General features: G+C 37.3%; 1 protein-coding gene across 1 annotated transcript; it reads left to right on the top strand.

Annotated features, from left to right (window-relative positions):
• The first annotated feature begins 2755 nt into the window (after window positions 1–2755).
• Window positions 2756–15135, top strand: LOC108266840 (interleukin-10 receptor subunit beta). The gene is made up of 7 exons (XM_017470626.3): window positions 2756–2915; window positions 6042–6159; window positions 8328–8494; window positions 8622–8776; window positions 9001–9142; window positions 10291–10445; window positions 13942–15135. The coding sequence occupies exons 1-7, from the start codon at window positions 2861–2863 to the stop codon at window positions 14170–14172; spliced, it is 1023 nt and encodes a 340-aa protein (XP_017326115.2). The 5' UTR covers window positions 2756–2860; the 3' UTR covers window positions 14173–15135.
• Window positions 15136–17561: the final 2426 nt, after the last annotated feature.

The raw sequence follows: 17561 nt of genomic DNA, 5'->3' as shown, positions 1-17561 counted from the left end.
TCAGTCTATATGCTCTGGGATGATTGTAATTGATTCGCATCCTCAATAGGAAGTATAAACACAGCAGTATTGCAATCACCAATAAAGTACATTATCAGCACTGTTTAAGTGCTGTGTTACTGTCTGGCCAGATGCATCATTAAAACGTGTTACAACTCTACATTAGGACTTGGATATACGACCTACAATAATTCTGAAGGAAATCGCCCAGGAACCAAAAGAAGTACAACGGAAGGAAAAGATGTGTGAAGTATTGGTGATGAGCACCCCCAACTATCATGTTTCCTTTAACTGCACCTGCAACTGTTAATATAATAATAAAATATAGATAAATAAAGAAAGAAATGAAAAACTTTAAAACTGACTATTTTGTATGTCGGAGATAATATTCCTCTTATAGCACAGTGAGTTGCCAAGAATTACCGTGGTTAACTTATTTATGAATGACAAATGCTTTTTTGGTTTGTCAGTAACATGAGAAGCTGCAACTTTCAGTGCAATTGGAATTGGAATCTTTCCAATTATCCACTATGCTATAAACAGAATGCTATAGCCTGACTCGTGATTCAACATTTCTCAAGTCCAGGAAAACCTGTAGTCTGCAGAACTTATAAAAATGAAATTATACTTTGGTACAATGTAAAGTAGTGAGTGTACAGCTTGTGTAACAGTGTAAATTTGCTGTCCCATCAAAAATAACTCAACACACAGCCATTAATGTCTAAACCACTGGCAACAAAAGTGAGTACACCCCTAAGTGAAAATGTCCAAATTGGGCCCAATTACATTTTCCCTCCCCGGTGTCATGTGACTTGTTAGTGTTACAAGGTCTCCAGTGTGAATGGAGAGCAGGTGTGTTAAATTTGGTGTCATCGCTCTCACACTCCCTCATACTGGTCACTGGAAGTTCAACATGGCACCTCATGGCAAAGAACTCTCTGAGGAGCTGAAAAAAAGTGGGGCATCCTCAAATGGAAGGTGGAGGAGCACAAGGTCTCTAACATCCACCAGCTCTGTGATGTCGTCATGGAGGAGTGGAAGAGGACTCCAGTGGCAACCTGTGAAGCTCTGGTGAACTCCATGCCCAAGAATGTTAAGGCAGTGCTGGAAAATAATGGTGGCCACACAAAATATTGACACTTTGGGCCCAATTTGGACATTTTCACTTATGGGTGTACTCACTTTTGTTGGCAGCGGTTTAGACATTAATGGCTGTGTGTTGAGTTATTTTGAGAGGACAGCAAATTTACACTGTTATACAAGCTGTACACTCACTACTTTACATTGTAGCAAAGTATAATTTCATCAGTGTTGTCACATGAAAAGATATAATCAAATATTTACAAAAATGTGAGGGGTGTACTCACTTTTGTGAGGTACTGTATATATGTGTGTGTGTGTATATATATATATATATATATATATATATATATATATATAATGTATGTGTGTGTGTGTGTGTGTGTTTGTGTGTGTGTGTAATTCAATTCAATTTAACTTTGAATTGAATATTACATATACAGGGGGGTAGCGTATAGTGAAATGTCATTAAGCTAGCCTCAGGTATAAACGTACAGGTATAAACACTTGTTAGTGCAAAATAACATATGACATTGGACATGAAGTAAGTAGAATACACACCAGAACATAGTCACATAGTAACAGAAAGAGTTTTAATACTTTTTTACAGGGCAGTACTTATGTGATATGAAGTGTGGACTGACCCAACAAGGTCTTCTGTGATGTGTACTCCTAGGAAGTTGAAATTGTTCTCTCTTTCCACTGCTGTGCCCTGTTTGTATAGGTGTATGTGTGCTCACTTTTTCTGAAATCATCAATGATTCATTTGTTTGGCTGACATTAAGAAAGAAGTTATTGTCAGTGCACTTTGCAGTAATTAGAGCTACTTCCTTCCTGTAGGCAATTTGAACAATCCTGGTGATGAGGTGTACGATTGTGGTGTCATTAGCAAAAAACAAAATAAAAAAAAAACAAAAAAAAAAACAGTTGTGTGTACAGGGTGAAAAGGAGAAGATGAAGAAGACAGAAAATGAGAGAAAAAAGTTTATTTACATTAAAAGCCCAAAAGAAATTGTAGCGATTTTAATGGTTATAATGGGAATTGTATTTTGGAATTGCATTGGTTTTAACTGAAACTATAATGGCAGGCGTACGGTGGCTTAGCGGTTAGCATGTTTGTCTCACACCTCCAGGTTTGGGGGTTCAAGTTTGCATGCTCTCCCTGTGCTGCACGGTTTCTTCCCCCAGTACAAAGACATGTATGGTAGGCTGATTGCCATGTCCAAAGTGTCCATAGTGTATGAATGGGTGTGCGAATGTGTATTGTGATTGTGTCCTACGATGGATTGGCAACCCGTCCAGGGTGTACCCCACCTTGTGCCCCATGCTCCCTGGGATAGGCTCCAGGTTCCCCGTGACCCTGTAGGATACGTTGTATAGATAATGGATGGATGGATGAAATTGTAATGGTCCTTGTCAGTCTCTACTGGCCATTACCAATAATGGTAATGGTTTTAATGGTTAGCTGATGGTTTGTAATGGTTGTTGTAGTGGAAACCATTAGAATTTCTCTGATGGTTTACATTGTTTTTTCAGCAGGGACACACTGGTGTGGTGTTTATTCTGTACAATCCTTTAAACCCATTCAGTTAAAGGGTGCTAATAATTCTGTAGTTAACTGTAAGCGAATTCGGTGAAACTCAAACTGTTACTAGTTTCGTTTTTGTTTCCTTTCAGTCTCCGCCCCACAAAAATCCTGAACTTCAGAGGAACTATACAAACACGGAAGGAGAAGAAACCTGTTTTAGGACATGGTGGTCAACTTCGTCTGACTGGAATCATGATTTTAACACTAATAATCACTATATTGTTCTGTTTCGGGTGTGTTTTTACAGGTGAGTCTTTCTGTTTGATATTTTCTCCTGTTGTATTAAACTCCGTATCGTTTCTCTCAGCTCATAAACTCAGAACCTCATTTATTTATATAGATCTCCTGTTTTCTGCGTCCTCCTTTTCCTGATTGGTAATTTAGTGTCTCTTAGGACTTTGTAACCTAAACTAACCATAATCAAGGGATTTGTCCATCCGCGAAACTGTATGAGGGACTCGTGTACTTACCGTCATTTGAGCTGGACTTCTGTCTCCCACTTAAACCACACAGGTTAATAAACTGAAGCTCTGCGGGGAATAAATGCGGTTTAATAGCTAACTCGGGCTCTCTCAAAAAAGCCCAGAGTGATTGTACTAAACACTCTTTTGTTTTCCACCACAGTGTAGTGCCTTTAATGTTTTGTTGTATCTGTTTTGTGTTCTCTCACTTTGTGTTGTTACAGAAGAAAGCTTCCTTACTTTATAGTATATATGTATGCATGTATGTGTGTGTGTGTATATATATATATATATATATATATATATATATATATATATATATATATATATATATATATATACAAACCATGGGCATTAATCTGAAATTAACAGCCTCCATTGTCCTGGGAAGGCTTTCTACATGATTACTCAGCAAAAACCTACATTGGCCTATCATGGCCAGCCAATGCTATCAGGCCAATGCTGTGGGGCCAATGTCACACCAATGGTAAATGCCAAATGGTTAAATGTAGGCTGCTTGTATTGAATCATTGTGGGCAGCCTGCATCAAGCCAAGGGTGTGGGACAAATGTCACCCCAATTTGTAAATCCCCAATGGCTTGATGTGAGCTGCCCACACTGGATGATTGGTGATTTTCTTATTGGTGTGACATTTCCCCGATGACACTGGCCTAATGTGGGCTGCCCATAATGGGCCAATGTCGCACCAGTGGGCAAAATGGAGCCTGACTGGTCCGATGTGGGCAAAATTAAATGGAGGGAATTGTTCCAGGAAAATCATAATTGGCCATCCAATTGGCTGACCATGCCAGATAGACAGTTGGCTGACATTCTCTGTTTTGCTATGTCATCACTAATGATTCAGAAAAAATTTGAGATAATGAAAAAAGAATTTCATATATTAAGTACATTAATAAATTTTTAATAACATCAAATAAGCAATATAAATTAATGAAAAACAATAATTTGGACTGCAACAGACAAAATAACAAATAGCTTTGTTATTTTCATAAGAATAAAAGTATACATCTATAAGAAACAAATACAGGTGCATCTCAAAAAATTTGAATATCGTGGAAAAGTTGGTGACCGCCACTCACACAACAGGTTTCTCGTCTCATATGAAAGTTGCTGACCAACTGTTCCTGATCCCAGGTTTCTACAACGTGATCCCACCGATCGAGTCCTTTGCCTCATCCACATGCCCCTCTGAACCGATGTAGTAGCGAGCATTGCTATATTTGCCCAGGCTGTAACAAGGGCGCCTTAAGAGGCCGGTGTTTTAATTACCTTTAAATATGGTGCAGAAAGCAAAAGCTTGTATTATATTTTCATCATTTGCAAATTGCTCCTTTTTTACTTGCTTTTCAACCTAAGATTTTCCGGTGACATCTACCCATGGGTAGTGTAAATGCAGATATCAGATATGGGTCACTTTTAAAAGAAGATATAAAAAAAAAAATTGATATAGACAACAAATTGGAAGACCTGCAGTGTAAATGCAGCCGAACTGAACTAAATAATTTTTATTACTATAAAATAGCAACACAACAGTAGGGACAGTGCCACGGCGGGCAAGTGATGTAATCGGTGTGCGGCCGAACACCGTATAACACCGGGAACTGACTATCACAGCAAGCCCTTAGCTACAATGCCATATTATAAATTATGGTCTGACTGCAAGTTGAGGTTTCCATGGGGAAATGTGAAGGGAGGCAGAGCACAGTGAGTGGGGGCGGGGCTTATGATTGAAGAGGGTGCACAGGATATTTTTGCTTCAACTGACGTCACAATCGGCCTTCATGTTTTAAATCATACAAATTATGGAAATTATAACATCCAATGAATAGAAAAGCCTATTTTCATATGTAGCTACTGTAATCTACTTCATCAGACAATGATTTATCAGGAAAATTTTACTAGGGCACAGCGAAATTAGGGCACAGCAAAAAAGGGTCCAGCAACGCCCCTGCTTGGTGACCCCGCTCTGTGAGTTTGCGTGGTCTGCTGCTTCATTGCTGAGTTGTTGTTGCTCTGAGACACTTCCATTTCATAATAATAGCACTTACAGTTTACTGTAGCAGGTCATAGCAGGTGGCATCCTGTGTCATGTATAAACTCACTGAGCTCTTCACTACGACCCATTCTACTGCACAGGTTTGTCTATGGAGATTGCCTGGCTATGTGGTTAATTTTATGCACCTGTTAACAGTGGGTGTGGATGAAGCACCTGAACTCAAGCATTAGAAGGGGTGTCCACATACTTTTGGCCATGTAGTGCATGCTTAAGATTGTGGACTGTCTGCAAAGACAAGTTAGTTCCAGTTATCACTTACTTTACAGCATCCATAAATAGTTATTCCCTCACCAGGTCTTCAAAGTTAATAAGACAAAAAGCAGCTTGTCATGTTACTTAGAAACCACAAAGCCATTCACCATGACACATTCCCATGTCTGAATTTTCAGCTTGTGCTCTAACCTTTACAAAGTACTGACACCGGAGACATTTTGCACTTTCTATTGAAATTTATAAAGACGTTAGATTATATAGAGCATCTACCATACAAGTCCCAGTGAATGATAGAACTATAGATAATGTGTTCCTACAAGTGCATTATTATAAACCTGTGAAACAGCAACACGTTTTGACAAATTAGAATCGAGCATTGCAAAGCTCATTGGTATACATTGGTATGACAAAATTTAGTCAAAAGTATTTTTTTGATCCAGTTGTACAGATTTCTGGTATTTTATCAAAGGTTTCTTTTCTTGGCTCACACCTTACTTCACATAGGATTTTGCATCATTGCCATATGAATAATGAAATATGATACTTTAAAGTCCTATTTTGTGTGTGTGTGTGTGTGTGTGTGTGTGTGTGTGTGTGTGTGTGTGTGTGTTCTCACCTTCAGATGAAGTCCCTCCACCTCAGAATCCGAGAATAAAATCAGAGAATCTTGGTCTTGTTTTGGAATGGGATCCACCACAGACAACTACCGGGAAAGACTTTAGATATACAGCTGAGTACAGGTAAGCTGAAATGACTTGTACCTGAGAGAGCTTGAGGAGAAAAAAAATACTGCAGTAGTTATGAGAGTAATGTTATGACAGTATACAAGGACCTAGAAATTTGAAGGTGTGATACCGTTAACATCAATCTGTATGGGTACCAAAAAAAAAACAGTTTATTTTTTCCCCTGACCTTGAAATACACTGCAAGAATACCATACATTGCTTTGATCATCAGGTCCTTTAAAAAAAGCGTCTTCCCTTAATAATTGTGCATTTGTACTGCTGCAGCTTTATTAAATTTAATTTAAATAATAGATTTGTTAAAAATATGCACTGGCCTAGTAGATTGTTGATTTGCCTCTGGGTTTATGCCTTTCTGTTCAATGTGGCTATAAAGAGTGGTTGTTTGAGTTAGCCTTACCATCAGCTCCAAGACGATTTGCAGTTTCTGAAACCAGCCTGTCTGACACCAACAACCATGAAATTTTTTTCAACCAACCAACACATGTTTCCCCATTCTGATGTTTGATGTGCACTAGGCCTGGGCGATAGGGCGTTGATTGGCTGAGGGTGGTGGTGGTGGGGTTATAATTTTGTATTGTGTAACATTAGCAAACTGCATTAGTTTACAAAAGATAACGGTAAACAACAGTTTTCCATCACTTTTTAAGTTTGGTTAATGTTAATTCAAACATGCGCTAATGTATTTTAAACAATAACAGTAGTATTTGCTAACACTCTTAATTAACCAGATACAATGTCCACTAAAACCTCTTAGTGCTAAATCATGCAGACTATTTTTTAACAATGTTTGACTTTCTCCAACTTCACCAAACACAAGACGTTGTACGGACAAACGTTCCCAATTTTTCCACTAAGGAAATAACTGTAAGCATCCAGACTGCAATAGGCTTTTACTCAGTATCAACCAGTTAATGGTACATGTCTGGATAAGTTACTTCATCCATCCATCCATTTTCTATACCGCTTATCCTACTGAGCCGTGGGAATATCGGGCACAAGGCGGGGTACACCCTGGACGGGGTGCCAATCCCTCACGGGGCACAATCACATACACATTCACACACTATGGACACTCTGGACATGCATGTCTTTGGGAGGAAACCGGAGGAAATCCATGCAGCACAGAGAAAACATGCAAACACTGCACTCACAGGGCCATGCCAGGAATTGAACCCTCAACCCTGGAGGTGTGATATGTGAGGCAAACATGCTAACCACTAAGCCACTGTGCACCCTAAAGCCGGGTGCATGCTTTTTAATAGTCCTTTGCGACAGTTACTTGTCTGACTGTAGGATCTCAGTTGTCTCTAGTATCTCAGTTGTCATTAATGTCAGACTGTACCACAGTCAAGACGTGAAAAACTGACACACGCAAGAAGACTCGTATGGAGGAGGAGAAGCTAGACTACAGGACTGTGCCTCAGATCTTCTGACTCTGCTGGAATTTAATCGGAAGAAAAATTTTGTCGCAGCGGCCATTAATTGGCTGTCGGGGAACATGAAAAACTAGCGATCAAAGACTACAGATTTTGGCCTATTATAGGAATCTTTAGGATTCTCAAACTTTGTCCCAGACGACCAAATCGTGGCCAAAATCGTACAGTGTGAACCCGGCATTAGTTACTTCATGTAAACTGTTAATATTCTGTGTTCTGTGTTGTTGCCTTAGTCTTATTTAAAGTGCATTCACCTCACAACTCCAGGGTCAGGGGTTTGAGTCCCGCTGGGGCCATGTGTGTTGTTTGCATGTTCTCCCCGTGCTGTGGGGGTTTCCTCCCCCAGTCCAAAGACATGCATGGTAGGCTAATTGGTGTGTGATTGTGTGCCCTGTGATGGACTGGCACCCTGTCCAGGGTGTACCCCACCTTTTGCCTGATGCTCCAGGTTCCCTGTGACCCTGAAAAACGAGTAAGCGGTAGAAGATGGATGGATAGATATAAAAATATAAGAATGCGCTGGTGATTTTGTTTTGATGGGTCTGGGTTTAAAAATGGCACCACCGGAAATGCTTCAGGACCAGACATGCACAGTAGCGCTGAAACTCGTTTTTTCTTGTTTACGTCCTTGAAATGGTCTATAAAAACCAACTGAATATTGTTTTGAGCTGTGAGAGATGCTTTTTGCTTTGATTATAAATGCAGTGCAATTATTTCTCTTCTTAGATCATGGAATTTGTTTAATGCTGTTTGTGTGAACGTGTCATCACTGAGCTGCGATTTCACCAATGTTGTCACCCCTTTTGGAGCATACACTCTTCGTATACGGACAGAACTGAATGGAAAAAGCTCTGTTTGGATCGAAACTGAATGCGAACCTTTGGAGAAAATCAGTGAGTGGATTTTTTAATTAATGTTGGAGATAAATTTGTCCTTTTTCTTAAAAATCTGATTTGTTCTAGAATTATCTATCAAAATATCCATCATCTGTGAAATGAATGAGCATCTCTTTTTCTGCAGCTGTTATCGGGGCTCCAAATGTGAGGCTGCAGAGCAGAAGAGGGAAAATGGAGGTTGAAATCACTGGACCTGCCCTAAGGAAAAGCAGCCTTAAGGATGTTTATAACAAAATTTCATATCGCATTCGTTATTGGACCGAAGGAAATATGAAAATGGTAATGGTTTGAATTTACCTTCTTTCTTTTTTTTTGTTACTTCTGTACGTATAAATCATTGTGATAGGTGTTGAGATTGAAGCTCTTGAGCTTGAAGATCGTAGCAGCCAAAGAAAATCATAGTTTAGATCCTCCACTGTTTCTGAAGGGGAAAATGTCTTTTTTTTTACAATTTATCTACAAAAAGAGTTATTACAAAATGAAATTGTTGGTGAAATCTGCAGGAGGAGTTGGTGGACCATAGCAGGAAGATGCTTATGAACCTTTTACCAGAAACACGCTACTGCATGGAAGTGGAGATCTTTTTGGATCATACAAAAAACAGCCTCCCGAGTAACATAACCTGTGAAATGAACACTGCCAGTGGTGAGTGTCCATTTAGATCTATTAATGTTTTTTAATATAATATTCACACATATCTACTGTATACACTCATATGCACTTATATTTAGAAGAATGCTACAGAAGGTTTTACTGCACCAGGTGTCTAGATACCACCTTAAATTCTTAGTACTGAGGTTTATAAAAATTCTCAGTAATGTAAATGGAATGGTGCATGCAGTGTTGGAAAGATTCTGTCTCAAAAATCACCCTAAACCCTGAGCTCATCTAAATGTGGAATTGGGGTGTAATGGGAGCTCAAAGGCGTTGGGGTGTAACCGGAGCATTTAGAGTCATAATCATGATTTCATGACATGTTGCCCTTGGTGTTCAGAGAAGTGCTTTCACTTTGGCTCACCTTTCAGCAATACCAGCAGAGACTCACAAAGCCACATTGTCATTACTAACTGTGATGGTTTGGTAAAAATGATTGGTTTTGCCATTCTCCATTCAGAGTTCAAAGAGGTTTAGAGTCTTTTCATCAGATCATAGTGATGTATATAACTGATGAACCACAGTGAAAACCAATAATTTTTTATATACATATACAGAATAACATATACAGAATTGAATTCCTTATGTTGCTCAATGAGAAAATTCATTAATGACACTTAGAAGACCTTCACATTATTTCTGTATTGTTTTCTCTATAGTTTCTCTATAGTTGTTGTTGATGCTGTTGCTTCAGTTCTTAACAAACTCATCCTTTGTGATCACATTAAGAGAGCACAGAGCACCTCTTGAACAACCATTTTGAATCCCAAATAGAGAATTGGGAGACACATATAAAGGACTACAAGTGCCTCATTTAGGAATGAGTGATAGTCTATTGTGTGTGGGTCTGTGTGTGTGTGTGTGTGTGTGTGTGTGTGTGTGTGTGTGTTGGCTTTGTAGTTCAGCAGGTGTGTATTTGCATTTGAAGTCCGTTGTTATCCGATCCAGTGAGGAAGTAGTAATACCAGTAAAGCCAGCATGAGTATTAACAAAAGTAAATACATTATTCAGAGACATCAAAAATGAAACGTCAGTTAATTCTACACAGCAACTCATTTAATCGGATTTAGATATGGCTTTAGCTTGTTGGCTAAAGTTAAAGAACAAGTCTCTTTTCTGTGATCTCACTTTCTCTGTAGATGAGGTGGAGTCATGGCTGATCGCAGTGGTGCTGTTGGTCAGTTTCCTGGTCACTATGATAACAGTCCTCCTGATTTCCCTGGTTGTATGGTTTGGTTACAGAGGAATCAGATTTCTGCACCCACAGGCCAAATTACCTAAGCACTTTATACAGGTGAGTGTCTTTGTATATAGGCGTGTTGGAAAGGGGGGAGGGAGGTAGCAGAGAGAGAGAGAGAGAGAGATAAAGTAACAGAGAAGTAAGCTAAATAGAAAGATTGATTTTTTTCAGCATGAGATTGAGCTAATGTGAATATTGTAGCGTAAAGTCGGACAATACCTTTTCAATACTTCATTGCTGGTTGCTGCTGTTTTGTGATGACTATTGATGGTGCTAGATATTAAGACATACAGTATATATACAGTGCCCTCCATTAATATTTGCACCCTTGGTAAATATGAGCAAAGAAGGCTGTGAAAACTGTCTTTATTGTTTACCCTTTTGATCTTTTGTTCAAAAAAATCTGAAAAATACTCTCATGGATATCAAACAATTGCAAACACAATGCAGGTTTATCAAAAAAAAAAAAATCTTTGTTAAATATAGGTGTGCAACAATTATTTCCACCCTTGCCTGATGCAGTTGGAGAATACGTGGAAAGGGATCTGAGACCATTCCTCCATACAGAATCTCTACAGATCTTTCAAATTTGGAAGGTCCACTCCAGTGGACTTTCCGCTTCAGTTCACGCCACAGGTATTGTGTGGGTTTCTGTCATGGCCCCCAATAGCAATTCCACCGTGGACCACTAGAGAGCACCCTGTTCCCTGTGTCGAACTTTTTCCTCTATTGTCTTCCTCCATTTTCTGTGTAACCTTACTTATGTGTTTCTTATTTCCCTGGTAGGTTAGTGCTCTATTTAAGTTCCCTTTGTTTCTTCCTTAAGCCGGGTGCATACTGTGCGATTTTTAATAGTCATTTCCTACTGTTGCTTGTCAGAACTTGATCCCCGCTGTAAGCCATGTCACACTGTAGGATCTCATTTGTCTTTTAGGATTTTCAAAGTTTGTTTCAGACGACCAAATCGTGGCCAAATCATACAGTGTGAACCCAGCTTTAGTTGCTGGAGCATTAACTCATGTTAGTTTATGTTTGAGTGTCTGGTTTTCTTATGTTGCTTATGCTTGTTTTATTTGTACTATGCTTTTCTTAGTGTTTACTTTCTAGTTTATTCAGTTCTTATCCTGGTTCCTAGCGTGTCTACTCCTCATGTTGTTCCTTAAGTTTCAAGTCAGAGGACTGGGATGGTCATGGCAGGACCTTGATTTTGTGGTCAGTAAACCATTTTTGTGTTGATTTTGATGTATGTTTTGGATCATTGTCCTGCTGGAAGATCCAACCACGGCCCATTTTTAAGCTTTCTGGCAGAGGCAGTCACGTTTTCATTTCATATCTGTTGATATTTGAGTCCATGATGCCATGTATCCTAACAAAATGTCCAGGTCCTCTGGCAGAAAAATAGGTACTTTTCCATGTGGCTACCTCTCTGTGTGTGCTAAAGCTACCTCTGGTGTTTATTGCCAAAAAGCTCTATTTTGGTTTCATCTGACCATAGACCCCGATCCCATTTGAAGTTCCAGTAGTGTCTGGCAAACTGAAGATGCCTGAGAGAGTAGAGTAGAGGCTTTTTTCTTTTTTCTTTTTTTTTTTTGGTAAACCCTTCCAAACAACTTGTGGTGATGTAGGTGACTTCAGATTGTAGTTCTGGAGACTTTCTGACCCCAAAAAGCAACTAACTTCTGCAATTCTCCAGCTGTGATCCTTGGGGATTTTTTGGCCATTCGAACCATGCTACTCACAGTGCGTTGAGACAATATAGACACACGTCCAATTCCAAGTCGATTCATAATATTTCTAGTTTACTGGAACTTTTTACTTATTGCCCTGATGGTAGAAATGGGCATTTTCAATGCTTGTGCTATTTTCTTATAGCCACTTCCCATTTTGTGAAGCTCAACAACCTTTTGCTGCACATCACAGCTATATTCCTTGGTCTTACCCATTGTTATGAATGACTAAGGGAATTTAGCTTATGTATTGCCTCATATTTATACCCCTGTGAAACAGGAAGTCATGGTTGAACAGTTTCTTGTTCCTAGTCCCCCATGTGCACTACCAAAATGTAAAATATCAATGGGAATATACTTCAAATATATTTTTTCTCATATGAATCCATACAAATGCTAATAATTCTGGCATGCATATATTTAACAAAGATATACATTTTTTGGATAAAGCTGTTTTGTTTGCAATTGTTTTGATATCTATGAGAGCTGAGTATTTTTGTCAGTCTGACCAGGACCTTTGCTAGGCTGTTGTTTGAGTTGCTATGTAGCTAGTTCAGATTTTAACTGACTTAAACATGGTAATCAGAATAGATGCTGTCATTAAAGTTTGTTGAGTATTTAGTAGAGATGCACTGATACTAAATTTCTCAGCCGATACCGATAACCTATAATTCAGAGTGACATCGGCCGATACCGATACTGATAGTTCTGCCTTTTATGCCTTCTTTTAAATTAATAATAATTAATTCCACAATTCTGAAGGAAATGCAAATAAAAACTTTATTCTCTCCATTTCAACAAGTTGTTTCACAGTAACTGGTCTCATAAACAGAAAACACATTACTCAAATTAACATTAACACATGAACTAAATTCTGAAGATTAAACAAAGATTTCTTAAATTATTGAATGTTATTAATTCTTATTAACATTTCTAAAAAAAAAAAAACCCTTTTGTTAGTCTCACATTCACTCACCACAAACAAAAGCATTTCTACTTCATCATTAACATCAAACTGGTAATATATAATATAAACTTTTTATTATATATTAACATTAACTGGATATGATACACTTTTTTTGTCAGCTCATCTTCATTTAAATCTTTCAATGGTGTACTAGCCCTTTAATTCAGCACGAACAGCTCAAGCAGCACAGCAAAAAAATATATATATTTGACTCAACGCTGAAACTCCCGCTTCACTGCTGCTCACTTCCGGTGTAAAACTTTTGCAGTGCAGAGCTTACAGAGCTTACAAACTGCAGTTTTGTCAACATTCCACACAAGAGACATCATCTTTACAAACAGCACGAGATTGATGTGTTTTCCCGCCCTCTTTTGATTGACAGGATGTAATCGGCCCTGATCATCGGATGTTTTTAAACCATCGGCCGATGGCCGAAAGAGTGAAAAATAGCCTTTATCGGCCGAGACTGATTCTCGACTGATACATCGATGCATCTCTAGTATTTAGTGAATTGCACACATAGCACATAAAATGAGAATTCATAGTCACTCTTCATTTCAAGCACTTTTGAGCAAAACATGTACGTTTTAAGCACATCAAAGACCTGTGTGAGACCTGGTTAGACGGCACTCTTTACCACTATGATTAAAACACCAACCTTTGGAGGAATGGTATTTATTATTGCTCCAGTCCAGTTCCAGGGATTTGTCATTGCCATGGCACATTGCATCTGCAGGCTTATGGTGATCCAGCACCTTACTAATATACGTCATGCTGGTTTTCCCATTAAATTCTCACTTGTCTGTACTTTTTCTTTAGGAAATGTCTTATTGATAAAAATCTTTTTCTTGTTCAGTACCTGACCGAGCGTCCCAGTTCTGCCATACTGCTGGCCATGCAGAACAGCGCTCAGCCCAAGGAGCTTTACCATGAGTTCAGCATCATCACTGCTCAGGAAGTTCCTCCTGAATCCAAGCAGAAAGAAAGCTCAAAACCAACTCAGCTTAATGCACATATGAAGACTGTTCACTATGAACAAGAAGACAAACATGAAAGATTGTATTGTGAAAATGCACTTCAGGATTAGAGTCAGTCAGCAGATGCAGTGAAGGAGCTTCTTCTGCAATAACGTTTCTTAAGGTATATTCACTTTTATATTCAGAAGAACTTTTTCTAATTGAAAACTTTTCATATCCATTGTTAGCATGCAGAGGATCAAAACAAAACTGTTTACAAAGTTTTATGCATCCTTTAAAAAAAATTCAATTGGCCAGGGTTTTTAAGTTTGGCAAAAATTAATACTTCTCTTATTCAGTATTTACATGAGCTGTAAATATCCATTTATATAATCTCCACATCCAGGGACACTTTTTTTGCCAGGAAAAGTTTCTAAGTTTGGTTTTGTCTGCATTGCACTGTCTGATGAAAGTGGAGAATTTGGAAAAGTGAGTATAATGTTTAGAGGAGTTCATTTTTCATATTGCACTTTATAAGAAATGTACATTTTTATTTTATTTTAATACACTTCAAGACTACATACAGTATTGCTGATCTGTTGCTGGGTCAATTTAAAGCTAATATGCACTTATCAGTTATAATATTATAGACAATTTTGCATATATAATATGATTTTTATGTATGATTGTTTGTTTTTCCAACAGTTTGAATAATTAGCATGTACTTCTATTAGTATATTCATGTTTCCTCTGTTGTTGTTGTTGTTGTTGAGATTTTATGTGTAGTGCTGAATGATCAGCTAAGATTTTAGGATACTGACTTATAGGTTTTACCAGTGCAGAGTCTTTTAGCAACCCTCACCTGCTCAGCTATAAAAAATGCTAGTAAGTTTGGATAAGAGTGTTTGCTAAACTGTTTGCTAAATCCTGTTTAATTGTGACATTACTACTGCTTTGTTAATGGAGTGTTGATTATTAATGAGCTTGGCCTGTTGTAGAATTGCAGGTCGACTTGCCTACACTTTGTTTTATCATGAAGCTCTTTGTAAAATAAAGTGTGCAAAATAAATAAATGATTTTAAAGAAATAAGAAATGGTGGAGAAAGATTTGTGACTAATGTGTGCGGGAATGTTTAAAGCCCATTCAAACACACTCACGCAGTTTGTTTAGTTTGTACTCAACTGTAATATTTCCTATTTTCCAAAACATAAAGAAATATACCTAAAAACGACAATACTGACCTGGATAAAGGTAGTAAAGAGGAATCAGTGGGTGACGTCTAGTTTGCACCAGGTGCTCTCAAGCATCCAGTACACTTTTTTTTTTTTTCTGTCTCACTGGTTTTATATCTGAACACGTGCTCCTGGAAAATTTTGTTGAATTCTGTTGGATCCCAGTCCTGTCCTTCTTTTAATCAAAAGGGGTCTTTACCTTTTCTCACTTTTGTTGTTCAGCAGTGTGTTCATGGGTTAACTTTCCAATGATGAAAAAACAGTTGAAGCTAAATTTTTATGCTACTACAAAATTTTTGAAGCTAAATTTTTATACTGAAACAAGTTTATTAGTTTTGTATTTATGTAATTATGCAAGTTGTGTGCTCTGCCTAATTAAACAGGAGGAGACAAAATAATTTCCAACATTAACTTTAGCCTAACGTTAACCTGATCTTAGCCAAAATACGAAGAGAGGATTACCAGATAGCTTCTCCTACCAGTAGACCACCTCACTAAAAGGTGGTTATTCCACATATGTGGTTCTTCCCCAAACTGTTATTCTATCCAGTAGTATAGAATGTCTTTCTATGTTGTAGCATTACAATTTCCCTTCACTGGAACCAAGGAGCTAGAAGTCCTATTGTCTGATTATTGTTGTATATAGTTAATTCATTCATAAATGTTCACCAGATTATGGCAGGAACTCTAATATGCTGTGAATCTCTGTGAAAACCAAATAACTCAATGTGTAGTTTATATTCCTTCTGAATCACAGCTCGGTCATCTATTTCCATACAATAAACGAGAAAATAAGAACTTTTTATTCTGTTGTGCCAAAAAATATGTTGTAATGTATGATGTATGCATTAATTTAGATTTGAGTAGTTCCATCCCGGGATCGCTAGTTTGAATGACAGAATAAAATCGGCTTTTATATCTTATTGTAATAAAACATACAATGTAATATTACAATTTTAACAGCACAATAATAATTATATAATATTATATGTAATATCCATATATAATTATAATCACATTATACATTATGTAATATTATAGTAAACATATTATAATTATAAGGTATACTTTATTATTATACTTTTATATATAGCATTAAATTATAATATTAGATTTAATAATGAATCCTTTATTGAAAGATACTGCTGGAGGGAGTGAACAAACAGAAACCATCACAGAAATTCTAATTGTTTCCTTTACAAATACCATTACAAACCATCAGCTAATCATTAAAACCATTACCATTTCCATTATTGGTATTTAATGGAATCCACATGTATTTGTATTGTATGAGGGTCTCTGTTGTTTTATTTTCACCAGGGACTCCTTGTAAAGGCTTTAATTACACAAACTGCATTAATTACGTGGTGGAGCAGGTCAGAATGAATGACTTACTTTTGTAAATTAAATCTGAGTGTAAAACTGTAGTAATTGTGTGTCAACAGTGTGAAGTGTTGTTTTTGTTTCAGCGCTGAATATCACCACAGGATTGGTGCATCTCTCTCAGCTATTGGCGTGTTTTGTAAAACACGACTATAAATGGAATGTTGCATCTAGGTGTTTAAATCTATCCTTTTTTCGACTGGTGTTTACTGTATATAACTCTTTAAAAATTAAATAAATGCTGCTTTATTTAGGCCTATTGCTGACGCCGTGAGCGGCCATGTTGGTTTGGTGTCATGGGCCGAGCACAGTTTTTTTTGTTTCTTTTTTTCCCCAAGAGCTTTATTGAACAATATAAAGTTAACAAACAAAAATGGCCTTGTACAATATAGAAAATTTCTTAATCAGACAACAGACAAGCATCATAAAACAAGACGAAGAAAACAGACAATAAACAAAGAAGAATATAATTAAATAAGTACATAAAAGACAAAAATACATAAATAAATAAATAAAAAAAGAAAAATAAACAATAAATAACTATGGGGTCTTTGCAAGTTTAAGATCCTCTATTAAATTACAGAGATGTAAGGCATTCTTTTACTTCATTAATTTTAGCGATAAGAAGTAATGACAGTTCCATTCCCAAGATTTGGGAGTGTTTTCAGAAATCTATTCTTATGTAAAAAAGAAAGAAAGAAAGAAAGAAAGAAAGAAAGAAAGAAAGAAAGAAAGAAAGAAAAGAATTTCCCATGAATAATAATTGTATTAATTGATAAGTCATGTGTTTCATCATTCATAAATATGCCAAAAATCACATTTTCTTTAGTTAATTCAGGGAAATTTTCACATCTAGGAAATAACCAGTACATTTACATTTACATTTACATTTACATTTATACAC

The sequence above is a fragment of the Ictalurus punctatus genome, chromosome 6 (genome assembly GCF_001660625.3).
Source record: "Ictalurus punctatus breed USDA103 chromosome 6, Coco_2.0, whole genome shotgun sequence".
NCBI classification, from domain to species: Eukaryota; Metazoa; Chordata; class Actinopteri; order Siluriformes; family Ictaluridae; genus Ictalurus; species Ictalurus punctatus.
The sequence above is the reverse complement of the archived record's forward strand: the minus strand, read 5'-3'. Positions and strand labels throughout refer to the sequence as shown.